Source organism: Prosopis cineraria, unplaced genomic scaffold (genome assembly GCF_029017545.1).
Source record: "Prosopis cineraria cultivar Desert tree isolate PC_DT_omini unplaced genomic scaffold, ASM2901754v1 PC2, whole genome shotgun sequence".
Classification (NCBI taxonomy): Eukaryota; Viridiplantae; Streptophyta; class Magnoliopsida; order Fabales; family Fabaceae; genus Prosopis; species Prosopis cineraria.
In genome coordinates this window covers 32,676,535-32,691,411 of record NW_026555333.1, presented here as the reverse complement: position 1 = coordinate 32,691,411, position 14,877 = coordinate 32,676,535, and the positions used below count along the sequence as shown (strand labels likewise).

At 32.8% G+C, this 14,877-nt stretch overlaps 2 protein-coding genes across 4 annotated transcripts; both read left to right on the top strand.

Annotated features, from left to right (window-relative positions):
* Window positions 1–771: 771 nt before the first annotated feature.
* Window positions 772–8,147, top strand: LOC129302386 (zinc finger CCCH domain-containing protein 25-like). 3 transcript variants are annotated; one of them, XR_008591272.1, is made up of 5 exons: window positions 772–1,065; window positions 1,606–1,875; window positions 5,966–6,189; window positions 6,700–7,650; window positions 8,010–8,147. XR_008591272.1 is itself a non-coding variant. In XM_054941229.1 (4 exons), the coding sequence occupies exons 1-4, from the start codon at window positions 961–963 to the stop codon at window positions 7,562–7,564; spliced, it is 1,464 nt and encodes a 487-aa protein (XP_054797204.1). In that variant the 5' UTR covers window positions 772–960; the 3' UTR covers window positions 7,565–7,726. The 3 variants fall into 3 exon arrangements, 2 of the variants coding, with proteins under 2 accessions (XP_054797204.1, XP_054797206.1); XM_054941229.1 differs by lacking the exon at window positions 8,010–8,147 and having other exon boundaries at window positions 6,700–7,726; XM_054941231.1 differs by lacking the exons at window positions 1,606–1,875; window positions 8,010–8,147 and having other exon boundaries at window positions 6,700–7,726.
* A 471-nt stretch (window positions 8,148–8,618) lies between these two features.
* Window positions 8,619–11,035, top strand: LOC129302387 (60S ribosomal protein L30-like). Its single transcript, XM_054941232.1, has 5 exons — window positions 8,619–8,753; window positions 8,918–9,023; window positions 9,791–9,892; window positions 10,657–10,725; window positions 10,820–11,035. The coding sequence occupies exons 1-5, from the start codon at window positions 8,733–8,735 to the stop codon at window positions 10,858–10,860; spliced, it is 339 nt and encodes a 112-aa protein (XP_054797207.1). The 5' UTR covers window positions 8,619–8,732; the 3' UTR covers window positions 10,861–11,035.
* Window positions 11,036–14,877: the final 3,842 nt, after the last annotated feature.

Sequence of the window (14,877 nt, the reverse complement as noted above, 5' to 3'; positions counted from 1 at the left end):
GATGTAATTTTACTTTTAAATTATTCTCGAAGGAATAATGTTACCCAAAATTATTTATCGTAGCAATATTATTCCTAAATTAATCAAATTGAAGCAATATTATCCCTGTCGTTAAAACATATATTACTGTAATTAGTGAGACTTACTTTTTATGAGTTAAGGTATAATTTTGCTTTTAAACTATTATCAGAGGTCAATGTTATCCTCATAGTTTAAAAATCATAAAATTAAAAAATAAAATTATAACAATATTAAATAAAATAATATTAAATGTATATATAAAAATAAAATTATAATAATATTTTTATTTTATAATAATATTAAATGTATATATAAAATAAATATAAAAAATTATTTATTATAATTTTATTTTTATTATAATAATTTTATTTATATATATACATTTTATATTATTTTATTTAATATTATTATAATTTTATTTTTTTAATTATATGATTTTTAGACTGAGGGCAACATTGCTCTTCTGATAATAATTTAAAGGTAAAATTGCATCTTAACTCATAAAAAATGGATCCTACAAACTATAGTAACAAACGTTTTAACGATAGTGATAACATTACTTTGATTTAATTAGTTTAGGGATAAAATTGCTATAATGAAAAGTTTAGGGGCAATATTATCCCTCTAAGAATAATTTAAGGATAAAATTACACCCAAACACTTATAATTAATTAATTATAGAAAACGGGCATCTTGTAAGAAATAAATAACAAGCGGGGTTCGAGTTTATAATTATACGAGAATCCAGATCCGACCCGTTCCCTGTCCGCTTCCGCTCTCCAGGGACAGCGAAGGGATTTCGGGACAATAATCGGTTGTCCCTTCCTTGGGCTGGAGCTACCCCTTTCAACCTCTTCGAGGTTCGCCGAGAGGCTTGTTGAATCAAAGTAGGTAAAGAACCAAGGAAGAAGGGATCTTTGAACAAGTTCAGATTTGAGCATGGCGCATAGGTTGCTGAGGGACCATGAAGCAGATGGCTGGGAGCGATCTGACTTTCCTATTATCTGTGAATCATGCCTGGGTGACAACCCATATGTTCGTATGGTATGTATTTTCTCTTCCCCTCTTCGGTTTAACCCCTTTCAATGCTTATAAACAATACTAGAAGTTCTTTCTGATTCCGCTGTCTGCTCTCCTATGCTGAGAAACTAGAATTTAGGATATTCATGGGATTTTAAAATGGGGGCTTCTGAAAATATTGGGCTTTCCTACATCATAAGTTAGCTTTTGAAATATGGCTCTCCCTAAGAATTATATATCTTAGGTTTCTGAGATTGTAAACTGGTGAGTAGGCGCTAGTCTCTAGTTTAAAGCTCTTGTACCCCTCAACAGGTCGGTCAGAAATCGCATATTGGTTTATCCACTGTGCTTAATTGGAGACCTAACTATATTACCAAGTAACGGCTATGAAGAATAAATATTCCAATACCTACAGTTTGTAATGTGTGTTTGAATCCAATTTTTGTTCGCGAAAATTAAGCTTGCCCTGTGCAGAGTGATTATCAACTTTCAACTTTCTCCAATAAATTTGATTTCTTATCTGACTTCTTTGATTGTTTAATTTATGGGTATATATGGATGCAGACCAGAGCTGACTATGATAAGGAGTGCAAGATTTGTACACGGCCATTCACTGTTTTTAGATGGAGACCTGGTCGAGATGCAAGATATAAGAAAACTGAGATCTGCCAAACGTGTAGTAAATTGAAAAACGTTTGTCAAGTCTGTCTTCTAGATCTTGAGTATGGATTGCCAGTTCAAGTCCGGGACACTGCTCTTAGCATTAGTTCCCATGATGTTATTCCAAAGAGTGATGTTAATCGGGAGTATTTTGCTGAAGAACATGATCGCAAGGTCTGATTGATTTTACTACCGTATCTTATAGTTGATGATACTTGCCCATAATTTTGAAGGATGTTACATTGGTGTTCTGCAGTTATACCATTACAAGATAGAAATTGTTTCATCCTATTGTCATTGTTATAGTTTAAAATTGATGCATACAAGTTATGGGCATTCATAGATATGCTAATGCTACAAAGTAGCTTAGTTAATTATATCATCAGCTTGCGCACATAAAGAAAAGGAAGGGGTCAAGGAAATGTCTGTTAACTTATTTTTAGCCCAAAAATAATGGGGATGAGTTATTAGGAAGTGATGCAGGACAAGGAAAGAAATGCACTATTGAGGCTAGGCATTGATGTAGGATGTTACCTAGAATGCAACAGATAGATAACTCTAGAATCCAATGGAGAAACCCATTCTGAATATATGATTCATATTTGAAAAAAATTAGTTGCATTGCATTTTTACATGTAAGGAAGCCTTGTATAGGATTGACAAAATTTGATTTACTCGGAACAATGCTTATAGGATTATCCTATCCTTGTACTATTATTGACTGTTGTACAGAATTATTTCCTTAAAAATGATAATTGGACGTGAGACTGTTAATATTGTTAGCGCTTATGCGCCGCAAGTCGGGACAGAAGCTAGTCTTAAGGAATTATTTTGGGAGGATCTGGAGTGGTTGATTCGACATATACCACAGAGTGAAAAGATTTTTATTGGAGGAGACTTTAATGGGCATGTCAGGAGGGAGGCTAGTCAGTATGCGAGGGTGCATGGTGGTTTTGGTTTTGGAGAGCGAATAATGAAGGACAAACTCTTCTTGATTTTTCATTGGTGTCTGATTTTAAGATTGCCAGCACTTGTTTCAAGAAGAGAGATGAGTATCTCATCACTTACAAAAGTGGAGCCTCAAAGTCACAAATTGATTTTCTTTTGGTTAGGAACACAGATAGAAGACTTTGTAAAAATTATAAGGTGATTCCTGGAGATGCTGTAACGACACAACATAGGGTCCTAGTCCTTGATGTGTGTGTTATGAGTAAAATTAAAAAACGTCGACAAGTAGTAGCACCAAGGATTAGGTGGTGGCAATTAAAAGGTGAGAAGCAAGATATTTTCAAGCGAAATCTTTTGGACAAAAGAATTTGGGAATCTCAAGGAAGTGCTAACATCATGTGGGAGGATATGGCTAAAAAGATACGGGAGGTTGCAAAAGTAGTTTTGGGAGAATCAAAAGGTTCTGGTCCGAGAGATAAGGAGACTTGGTGGTGGAATAATAGTGTATAGGACAAAATCAAGTATAAGAAGAACTGTTTTAAAGCCATACATTTGTGTAACAATGAGGAAAATTTGGAGAGGTACCGTATGGCTAAGAAGAAAACTAAGAGAGCTGTGGGTGAAGCTTGTTCTAAAGCTTTTGAAGAATTTTATTAGAGCCTTGAGACAAAGGAAGGAGAACGAAACATTTATAAGATTGCTAAGAGCAGGGAAAGAAAATCAAGAGATCTAGAACAGGTAAGGTGTATTAAGGATGAAGAGGGAAGAATTTTAGTTACAGATGATAAAATTAAAAATAGATGGGAGACTTATTTTTTCAAACTTTTCAATAATGGAGAGGGTTCATCTAATAATTTGGAGGATTTAGTAACTGGTGAAGGAGAACAAAATTTGTCATTCTATCGAATAATACGTGATAAAGAAGTAAGGGAAGCTCTTAAGAAAATGGCAAATGGTAGAGCCAACGGATCTGATTGTATATCTATCGAAGTGTGGAAATATTTAGGTGAAGAAGGGGTGAGATGGTTAACTAAGTTATTTAATGTGATTTTATGGTCCAAGAAAATGCCTAATGAGTGGAGGAGAAGTACATTAATTCTTATTTATAAAAATAAATGGGATATTTAGAATTGTACTAACTATAGAGGGATTAAACTCATGAGCCACACCATGAAATTGTGGGAGAAAGTAATTGAGCACAGGTTGAGATTGGAGACAAGTATTTCTGAGAATCATTTTGGTTTTATGCCAGGTAGATCAACTACAGAAGCGATTTATCTATTAAGGGGATTAATGAAAAAGTATCGTTGTAAAAATAAAGATTTACACATGATTTTTATTGATTTGGAAAAAGCTTATGACCGTATATCAAGAGAAGTGCTTTGGAAAGCGTTGGAAAAAAAGGGAGTACGAATTGCTTATATTAAAGCCATACAAGATATGTATGAAGGGGTAAAAACTAGTATAAGAACGCCTAGTGGTCAAACAAAGGATTTTCCTATAAAGATTGGACTTCATCAGGGATCATCTCTGAGTCCTTATCTGTTCAACTTGATCCTACATGTTTTGACGAAACATATTCAAGGAGAAATTCCCAAATGTATGCTCTTTGCGGATGATATAGTTCTTATAGCAGAGACAAGAGAAGAGGTTAATTGCAAACTTGAGTTATGAAGGAGGACATTGGAGTCGAAAGGTTTCCGTCTGAGTAGGAGTAAGACGGAATATTTATATTGTAAATTTGGTAAGAGACTATTTGACAATAATTTAGCAGTGAAATTGGGAGATCAAATTATACCTCAAGTGGAAAAGTTTAGATATTTGGGAGCCATTATTCAAAATGATGGCGAAATCAGTGGAGATATTTCATATAGGATTCAAGTTGGGTGGTTTAATTGGAGAAAAGCTAAAGGAGTTATTTGCGACCGTAAGGTGCCTAATAAACTTAAAGGAAAGTTTTATCGCACTGCTATCAAACCGGCAATGTTATATAGTAGTGAATGTTGGGCTCTAACGGGACAACAAGAGCATAAAGTTGGAGTAGCAGAGATGAGAACGTTACGATAGATGTGCGGACATACACGTAAAGATAAAATTCGAAATGAGCACATACGCGAAAAAGTGAGGGTAGCACCTATTGAGGAAAAAATGGTAGAAAATCGGTTGAGATGGTTTGGGCATGTACAAAGAAGACCAAGAGAGGCATCAGTGAGAAGAGTGGAACATATAACTTTGAGTCCGATTAAGAGAGGTAGAGGAAGGCCTAAGAGAACACTTTTAGAAGTTGTTGAACACGATCTCTTAATTAATAATATTCCTAAAAGCTTGATAAATGATAGAGCACAATGGCGTCTTGCAATCCATGTAGCCGACCTCACCTAGTGGGATAAAGGCTTGTTGTTGTTGCTGTTGTACTATTATTGACTCTAATTTAATTATAGTGACCTAAAACCACTTCAAATAACTAAATGAATTCCCTATAGAAATTACAGCAAGCTATCAAAAGTCAATACTCATGTAATTATGGATCAACCTTGTCTGACATTTGGAAGGGTCACATGTTTACATAGTTGTGTTTATGGATCAGGCATATCCATGGCTGTGTTACAGATTCCAAAAGCCTATGAAACCTATGATTATATGTCAATACAATGATTGTATTTTTCTGTCATAATGTTGTCTCATGAAATTTGTGTCTTTTTTCTTGGTTCAATCTGAAGAGTTGAATTTTGTTGGATTTATATATTCGTTATTGGCTCTCCTCATTATTTTCCAGTTTCATCTGAATTTATATAACTTTGACCGTTGGATTTGATCTTTTCCTCGTCCCCTGCATATTTCCCTTCTGAATGTCATTTTGAACCTGCTCTTGGCTTCTGCTACCTCTCCTCAATTTAATAACTCTTCTAAATCTGATAACTTAGCTTGAGCGTAGTCGTAATTTGAGTGTGTTAATCAACCTAACAATCAAAACTCCCAGGCCACTTTCTATTATTTTATTGACCAATCTACCATTTATGCTCAATTATATTCTCTTTGATGCCTCCATTTAACGTGTACTAATTTCTGCTTCAAAAAATTTATGTAGTTATCAGTCTATCAGTATAAGAGAGCGAATTTTACACGTTGTGAATTATGGTTTTTGTAGCAATTTTAGGATAATTTTGTTACATATAATTGCTTTTCTTGTTTTTTCTGTTGTCTTGAAAGAAGCCCATAAATAATTGGAAGTCTCATGAAGCTCTCATTTATTCCTTACTTTGAGAATTTCTCAACCATCAAATCAATTATGACTAATGATTGAATTATTGTTTAGACTCGAGCTGGCTTGGATTACGAATCCTCATATGGAAAAGTACGCCCAAATGATACTATTTTGAAACTTCAAAGGACAACACCATACTACAAAAGAAACCGTGCTCATATTTGCAGTTTCTACATAAGGGGTGAGTGTACCAGAGGAGCTGAATGCCCTTATAGGCATGAGATGCCAGTGACTGGGGAGTTGTCACAACAAAATATCAAAGATCGTTATTATGGGTATGTGTAGTTTCAAATGGCTTCCTACTTTAATCATTGTCATGTCTTAGACAATTGTGTTAGCTAGTGTTCATGTTTTTTATTTGTTCTGGGTTACTTACCAGGTATAATTCACTTAATTTAGCTTGCTGCATGGTTCTTTGCTCTTACATTTTTGTCTGCAGTGAGAGTGACAATCTATAGAGAATGCTTTTTTTTTTTCCCCAAGACAAGGCGGGTAAAACAAGTAAAAATGTTTTTTTTCCCCCTTTTTTCAGACAAGGCGGGTAAAACAAGTAAACTAATCAACAAATCAGATTAGTTTATTGCTTTGATAATTTATGATATCTGGTGTTTCTTTATGGATACTGGATACAGTAATTATCCTTAATCTCACATTTCCTTCCTTTTGATTTCTTATTTTCTGGTCAATTTTCTTTTAACTGAATTTTTTTGTTATGTTAACTTTCATAAATTGGTGACATCATTTGTCACTTAGAATTTTTTATTTTGATTTTTTTAAACTTGTAGGGTGAACGATCCTGTGGCGTTGAAGTTACTTGGCAAGGCTGGAGAGATGACCTCTCTGGAGCCTCCAGAGGATGAGACCATTAAAACTCTCTATGTTGGTGGGCTTGATGCTAGGGTTAGTGAGCAGGATCTGCGTGATCACTTTTACGCCCATGGTGAAATAGAATCCATCAAGATGGTGCTCCAACGGGCTTGTGCTTTTGTAACCTACTCAACCAGAGAAGGTGCAGAAAAAGCAGCTGAAGAGCTCTCCAACAAGCTAGTTATCAAAGGCCTAAGGTTGAAGCTAATGTGGGGCAGACCTCAGACATCGAAACCAGACTCCGAAAGTTCCGATCAAGCGAGGCAGCAGGCATCTGTGGCTCATAGCAGGTTGTTGCCTCGAGCTGTCATATCACAGCAGCAGAACCAGGATCAAACCCTGGGGGTGCATTACTATAACATTCCACCTCCTCCTCAGCAAGATAGAAGCTACTATCCATCAATGGATCCTCAAAGAATGGGTGCTGTTATTCCATCCCAAGATGCTGGTCCTCCTGTTGGGGCCTCTGGGACAGGAGAGAACAACAAACCCAACATGGAGAAGCAGCAAATGCAGCATTTTGCCCATCCAATGATGCCTCCACCACCTGGGCAATATCACCATCATCAGTATTATCAGCCTCCACCGTACAGTTATATGCCACCTGTACCTGCTTATCAACAGTACCCACCACCTTACAACCCTGGGATGGCTACATCTCAGCCACCACCAGCGGTAAATCAGCCGTATCAGCAATCTATGCAGCCAGGATCATCTGCTCCCTCAGCATCTGCACCAGCTGCACTGGCAGAAGCAGGAACATCAACCTCGGCCTCACAGTAGCAAGGAAATTTCTCATATGCTGATGTTCATCTATCTGCTTTTTTCCTGCTTAAACCAGATGTTTTGTGATTTAATTTTGTGCATTGGTACTCTTGCTTTCCCTTGCAACAGCTTTGTATGTTTTGATTAGAAAGAGTTACTAAATTAGAAAAAAATTGCTAATTGATTGGTGTCACCATCTAGTTCTGGACGGATAGAATGTTATTGTGAATTTTTTAATTTTTCTAGTGGAAGAAGTTATTTTCCCTTGAACCATGAAAAGCTTCAATTATCTTTTGGAAGAATGCTGCTGCAAAGAATTCTAGTTTTAGTAATATAGAGCAGCATGAACATGTATTAAAAAAAAAAAAAGATTTCACTACAGAATAGATTGAACTTAACTCGAGATTTTCTTATGGGTAAGATTTCAGGTGATTATGATTGGCTTTGTATTGATTTGTTACAGAATATTCAAGTTGCTTGGGAATCATGCAAGGGTATTTCTTTTTCTTTGATGGCTCGCCAAGACAATGAAACTACTAACTTGTTGGCAGTGATGGGTTCTAGAAGGATGTGTCCTGTTGGATGGCTTTTAGAAGCTACATCTTCTTTATCTGGTCTTTTGATTGCTGATTTAAGGGCTGTTAGAATTTCTGCTTTTAATTTTTCTTGTGATGATTGGAACAGAGTTGGAATTGGTTAATTGTTTTTGGTTTATTTTTTTCCTGTTTTGTTTGGTTTTTTCTTTTTAGGTGAGTTTTTGGTAGGTTGAATGTAGGTTTTTTTGGAGTGTTTTTTTTTTCTTCGGTATTAGTGTGTGTTATTTTTTTGTGATTAATAAAATGTGCTTTTTCTGGCAAAAAAAAAAAAAGCCATTAAGAAAAGTGGACTCCTATATAGTATAAAAGTAGATGTAATTATTGCTACTGCTATTATCTGTGTAAAAAAAAAAAAAGTACTGCCACTATTATTATTTACCGCGTAATTCTAAATCTGTTAATCATCTTGGCCAAAAAAACAGAAGATATCTGTTAATCATAGTGGTAGCAAGCCCTAGGCTCCTCACAGCAGGGTCTTTTTATATAAATCAGGTCAACCTCCGACTTGTTCGTTTTGGGTTCTGCAGAATAAATTTCATCACCATCAAGTTGAATCTGACCTCTGCAATTTGTCATTAGTGAAACCCACCATGGTTGCCGTCAAGAAAACCGTAAACCCTCTCTCTATCGTGCAAAAACCTCAAGTGTTATTGATATATTCTTACATTAGCTTTACAATTTCGTTTCTGCTTCAGAAATTTTGTTCTCTCTATTTCGTTTTCATGTATTTTACTGGGGGTGGAGGTGAATGGTTTCTGCGATTTAACTTTGACAGAAGACGATCCATGAGAGCATCAACAACAGACTTGCTGTGGTGATGAGGAGTGGGAAATACACTTTGGGTTATAAAACGGTTCTGAAAACCCTTAGGAACTCTAAAGGTATTGTTTTATTACAATGTGTCTTGGTTATGTCTCTGATTACCTTTTCTTCCGCTTCATGAGTGTGTTTAAAATCATAGGTTTTGGTTGTGAAAGATCTTTAATATTATTCGATGTAATTTTGGGGAAAAAATGTAGCATTGGTTTTTATAATATTGTTCTGTATATAAGCTAGAGTTCTGTTATCCTTGTGGGGGATTTGGAGATCTTAATTTTGCTTGAACGGGTTAAAGGGAATTGCATGTTGTTTTAGTCAAATTTCTAATGTTTCTGCTTAGTCCCTATTAGCTAGGAATTGGCAGTTGTTTATGAATTTTATGTATAGAGAAGCCAGCCATTATGCTGACTCTTTAGTTAGGTTTACTCGTAAAAGTACTTATGATTTTTGTGCTTTTGATCATCCCCACCTTATTTTAATAAATGGTTGATAGGTAACTCCCAAAACCTCATGAAATTCATCTGATGAATGAAAGTCACTTTTTATGTTCGAAAAAGAAAAAAATTCTAATGTCACAGCTCATGGTGCAGACTGTTAAAGTGCCACAGAAGACATTTGTTTTCTTGTTCATTTGAATTGAATCAATTTATTTGATAATTTTGAAAAGATAATTTAAATAAGATTGAAGTGGTTATACCTCTTAAGCACAACTGTTCTCTTTGATGTTGTGATATTGTGTATGGTAGTATGGAATTTGCTATTGGTATAGAATTTATAATTAGAAATTAGAAATTAGAAATTATGGTAAATATTGTTCTCTTCTTTGCAGGGAAACTGGTTATCATTGCCAACAATTGCCCACGTTTAAGGAAATCAGAGATAGAGTATTGTGCAATGCTTGCCAAAGTGGGCGTGCATCACTACAATGGAAGTGAGTTCTTCATCAAAGAACTTGTTTCTTTTCTGTTAATGTGTCATTAGCGTCCCACAATTGGGAAAATGTTTCATGGTTATTTGATTTTTTCTCTTTTCCTTGTATATATATATGTATTGGATGCTTTTGGTTAGTAATCCTTGAACCGGCATAGAATATAGTTCTTTAGAGTTAAGATACAGGACCATGTCAAGGTCCTTTCTTTGACTTCAATTTTGGAGTAGTTTTTGCAGACTTGCTGTTGGAAGCACATGTTGCTTAATAAGGTAGTGCAAACATCTGTCTAGATTAAGCAGATGAATTTAGGAACAATTTTGGTCAGTTTGTGTTTGCTATTGTTTTTTGATAGAACATAAAAAGTGTATGCTTCTTCACGCCATATTATTGTCGCCTGAAAAGATGAAAGCCCCTCCACATGTCATTATTCTATTGGAAACCCTGTTGGCAAATATCTAAGAACTGCACCTAAGGTCTACCCGTCAAATTTTTCTTCTATTTCTCTGTTATTGATCAATTAACCCTTTTCGCAATGCGGTAGATAGACCCAAAAAAAAAAAGTGTTACCGATAGAATGATAGATGCTTTTCTTGTTTCTTATTTCTTTTCCACTCAACGAGCTTTTCTTGCATGTGTCATATCAAATGAGAAATCTCACATAAGATTTTGTCGATGGTCATATACATGATGTTCTTTCACTCTCGTGTGATTCTTGAGTATTTCTTGTGTTAAACCTCTTTAACAAATGATTTCTTGTTCACCAGACAACGTTGATTTGGGCACAGCATGCGCCAAATATTTCCGGGTTTGCTGTCTTAGCATTATCGATCCTGGTATCTATTACATTCTTCAAGTAAACATCCTCAGATTAGTGAGGCAAGTTTTGGTTTGTCTTTTCCTAATTGTTTCATAATTTGATGTTTTCAGGTGATTCTGATATTGTCAAGACAATGCCTGGTGAACAGTGAATACTGAAGTAGCATTACCCCCCGGGGTTTATTTATTTATTTTTTTGATGTTGTCATTTTTTAACTGGTCAAAACATCATTTTGACCAGCAACTTTGATTGGATCATCATTATTGGCAAACATTGGTATGTCATTTAAAATAATATATTGTTTTAAATATATCTTATTAAAATAATATATTGTTTTAAATAATTTTAATATTTAATGGTTTAAATATTATTATTTATCATAGATCGTCCTAAAAAAATTATAAACTACCTTCTAAAAATTAACAACTAAATTAGTGTATTCAAGATTTATATATGAATATATTTTTCACACTAGCTAAGTTCTAAATTAAAGTAGTGTGATCAATTATAAATTTTTATCGTTGGCTAAAAAAATTATAAGTTTTCATCTAAAATTTGCAAGTTCTCTTTCAGAAAATTTACCCTGACATAAAAAATGCATTCACTTACAAATTATATATATACATTAGTTGGGTTTTAATTTTTAAAAAATTTATATATCTTAAAAGTTGACTTATAAATTGTTTGAAGATTTATAAATAATTATATTTAAATTATTGGATAGAAAATATTAATATTTTAAAGGTAAATGAGTAAATTATCTCCTGAATTTTAGGTTAAGTAGCATCATAAATTTTAAGTTTATCTATTGTGCAAATTTTTCTTTCAACTTTGAAAAACAGTGTAATCTAGCTTTTACTATTAACAAAAGTTAATTTTAATAGATCATTAGTAAATCAAAAAATGATAAAAAATAATCTCAAAAATTATAAAAAAACTAAAAATCACAATAAGAGATTCAAAAATTAGAGACAATGACCCACAATAGTATAGAGAAGGATAAATTTTATTTTTGGTCATTTTATGTAAATTTTAAAATTCTTTCCTGTCATTTTTTGTTTAATTAACAGTTAAAATTAACTTTTATTAATAATAGGGTTTATATTGCACTATTTTTAAAAGTTGAGAGAGTAATTTATATAATAAATGAGTTTAAGGTTTACAATGCTATTAGATCTAAAATTTAAAAGTAATTTGTCATTTACTTGTATTTAAATAAGATATTAGTAAAACAGGTATAACTTTCTTTTAGTTACTTAGTGTTGTTGTTGACTATGATAGTGATTCAATAACCACCAGCCGGTTGGTCAAAAGTGGCTAGATAAAATTGTATTTTAGTTTTTTATACAGGTAAAGAATAACATTAGTCTTGCAATTCAATAAACTTAATCAACACTAATTTTTTTGCACGGTGCTTATTTGTAATTTTTGGGGGCATTTCCTCTAATTCTTTAGATTAATTGTTTGTAAAAATTAACTTTGTTAACTACGAGGATAACATTACATTATTTTTAAATATTGAAGAAGAATATTGTATAAAAAAAGAGAATAAGACTTGGGTACTTTAGTTTTATATACTTAATATAATTATATCCAATTAAATTAAAAAAGTAAATTTTAATGTATTAATAATATTAATAACAATAGTTTGTTGTAGAATAAATAATATATAAATAATTTAAATTGAAAATAAACATTTTAAATATATAAAATCACATAATTTTTTAATTATTAACATTAATATAAAACTCTACAAATCACTGTATTTAAAATATAAAATAAAAATACTAAGTGGTTTTATTATTTATTCCCTCCATTTCTTTTTACATGACAAAATTATCTAACTCTCACCTGCTAATTAAACCAACTTAACAAATTCATGTCTCAAACTCCCACTTTGGAAAAAAAAAAAACCATTTTGGAAAAAAAATTAAATGCTTCTCAATTTTAATTCATCTGATTAATAGAAACAAATATTCTTAAAAAAAAATGAAAAGTTTTTCCTATAAATGAAAAAAAGGGTCAGGGAATTAGATTTATTTTTAATTTTTTATAATAATAATCATAATTAATAAAAATAAGAATACCGTTACTATTTAGTATTTATCCCTTCTTCCTCTTCAAACAAGACGTCATCGACCAAGCAATACGCAAGCCCACCTACACCTCACTCGTTTTCAAGATATTTTCTCAATTTCTGAATTCAGAGCACACTTCACTACCCTCTTAGCTTTCAAGAGAGCCTTATACCATTTATCCTTGATAGATAAAATCCTGGTTCCATTCTTCATCGCCGATAGGCATTGCCGTCGCCGTTTTTCTTCAGGTTTCGTCGCCACTCTGTTCTGTTTTTCCCCTCTACTGTTGCTGCTCTCATTCTTGCATTATCATTGTTCGCCTTTGCAATTTCTCTGGCTATGGTTGAATAACGGTAGTGCTGCTGAGCAGTTGTTTGTGGCTGTAAGAAATTTTTTTCTGTTCTTGCTTGGTGTTCGACTGGTATTATATATAGGAAAGAATTTGATTCTCTCATGAAATGGGTTGAGTTCATACAAGTTCATATAAGGAAAGCTTGGCCCACATTGATTCTTTAAATTCTAATTCACAGTATATGTATTATAAATTGCTAGTTGTGCCCCCCCCCAACCCCCCTTTTTCCTGATTTCATGACAGAAAAATAAATATCATTTGTGGAAATGCTGTGAATCTGATTAGTGTATATCTTGTTGTAAAGCCTTTGAGATTACTTGAAAAAATTATAGCTATGTAGATCTCTACAAAATGAAAATATGATTCTACGGTTCCTCTTGTTTACAAGCAAAATCATAATTTGAGTTTTGCCTAAAGACACTATTTTTAAGAGCTATTTCATCATATCAGATTGATCGCACAGCAACTCCTCAGGATTAATAAGACACTTTTTATCAAAAATAGGGACACAGAACAACAAGAATTTATAGAACACACTCAATTAACTACACATTGAACTAGTGTGATAGAAGAAGAGAGAAAGGCCGGAAGCATAAAGGCTCTCTCAGAACTTGTGACAAGCACTATCTTTTATAAGTAGATCACATAATGCTGGATAATAAAATCACCTTAATCACAATTACAAAATTTGTTACAAAAATAATGAGGCTAAATAAATAGATTTAAGTAGGGGGTTATAGTAATCAATATTATTAAATTACAATAATTCTTTTTAAAATACCCATGAAAATTTTATAATATCCAACAACGACATTGTTCTCTTTGTAATGACTATCACCATTTGACAATTACACAAATTATCGACATAATATGTGTCGGTTTCACTCTCAATGCAATATTGTTCACTAAGAAGTTTCTCAACTACTTAGCCTCATTATTAGCCAACTTCAAGTAATATGCTATGACTCCCATAATATTTTATTTAGCTACCAATGAATTTTTTTATTTCATTTGAATATAAAATTCAATTTACATCATTGTATTATTTTAATACAATAGAAACTCATTATATGTGATACCAACATTTATGGTATCTTTCCAACGCTCATTTGTTTCATTCTCTTGTGAGACTACTTGATTTTCTCCATACAACATAATTATATCATCTGATTAAAATTAATTAATGCAATAAACTTTCTAAAGTTTGTAAATGCACATATAGATTGAGTAATATAATCATCTCATTTTTTAATAAAATGTTAGCATCATGTCAATGCTCATTGACACCAAGTATCATTTTTACACCAAAATAATCGCTAAGATGATGTCCAACAACTTAGCTCCAATCTAATTTTAGATTAATGAAATTGAACTCCACTATGATTCTATCATTACATTTTGAGTTTATCACTATTGAGAATGGATAATCACTAATGGGTTTTTTCAAATAACTTTATAACTCAGTAAACATCCATGTATTTTTATGGTGAGAATCCACTATTCATAATTCCATAATTTTGAAAAAATCATGGAACAATAACATATAAACAAATCATTATTCATAATAATAAATATTTATGCCAAACAATTAAATAGGTCATGCATCTATGTTTAAAAATACATTTACCTTCACTAGATAAATGATCAAATTTTGTACCACAATCACAATGCTTGTTTCAAGCTAAGCCACAAAAATTTCATAATTAACAAATTTTGCCAACATGCAAATAATAGCCTC

What these genes read in the sequence shown, in the direction of transcription:
- LOC129302387 (XM_054941232.1), top strand. Translation starts at nt 8,733, where the DNA reads ATGGTTGCCGTCAAGAAAACC. An exon ending in TGGTTGCCGTCAAGAAAACC is followed by an intron (nt 8,754 to 8,917) that starts GTAAACCCTCTC and finishes TAACTTTGACAG; the next exon opens with AAGACGATCCATGAGAGCAT. An exon ending in TCTTAGCATTATCGATCCTG is followed by an intron (nt 10,726 to 10,819) that starts GTATCTATTACA and finishes TGATGTTTTCAG; the next exon opens with GTGATTCTGATATTGTCAAG.
- LOC129302386 (XM_054941229.1), top strand. Translation starts at nt 961, where the DNA reads ATGGCGCATAGGTTGCTGAGGGACCATGAAGCAGATGGCTGGGAGCGA. An exon ending in ACAACCCATATGTTCGTATG is followed by an intron (nt 1,066 to 1,605) that starts GTATGTATTTTC and finishes ATATGGATGCAG; the next exon opens with ACCAGAGCTGACTATGATAA. An exon ending in CTGAAGAACATGATCGCAAG is followed by an intron (nt 1,876 to 5,965) that starts GTCTGATTGATT and finishes ATTATTGTTTAG; the next exon opens with ACTCGAGCTGGCTTGGATTA.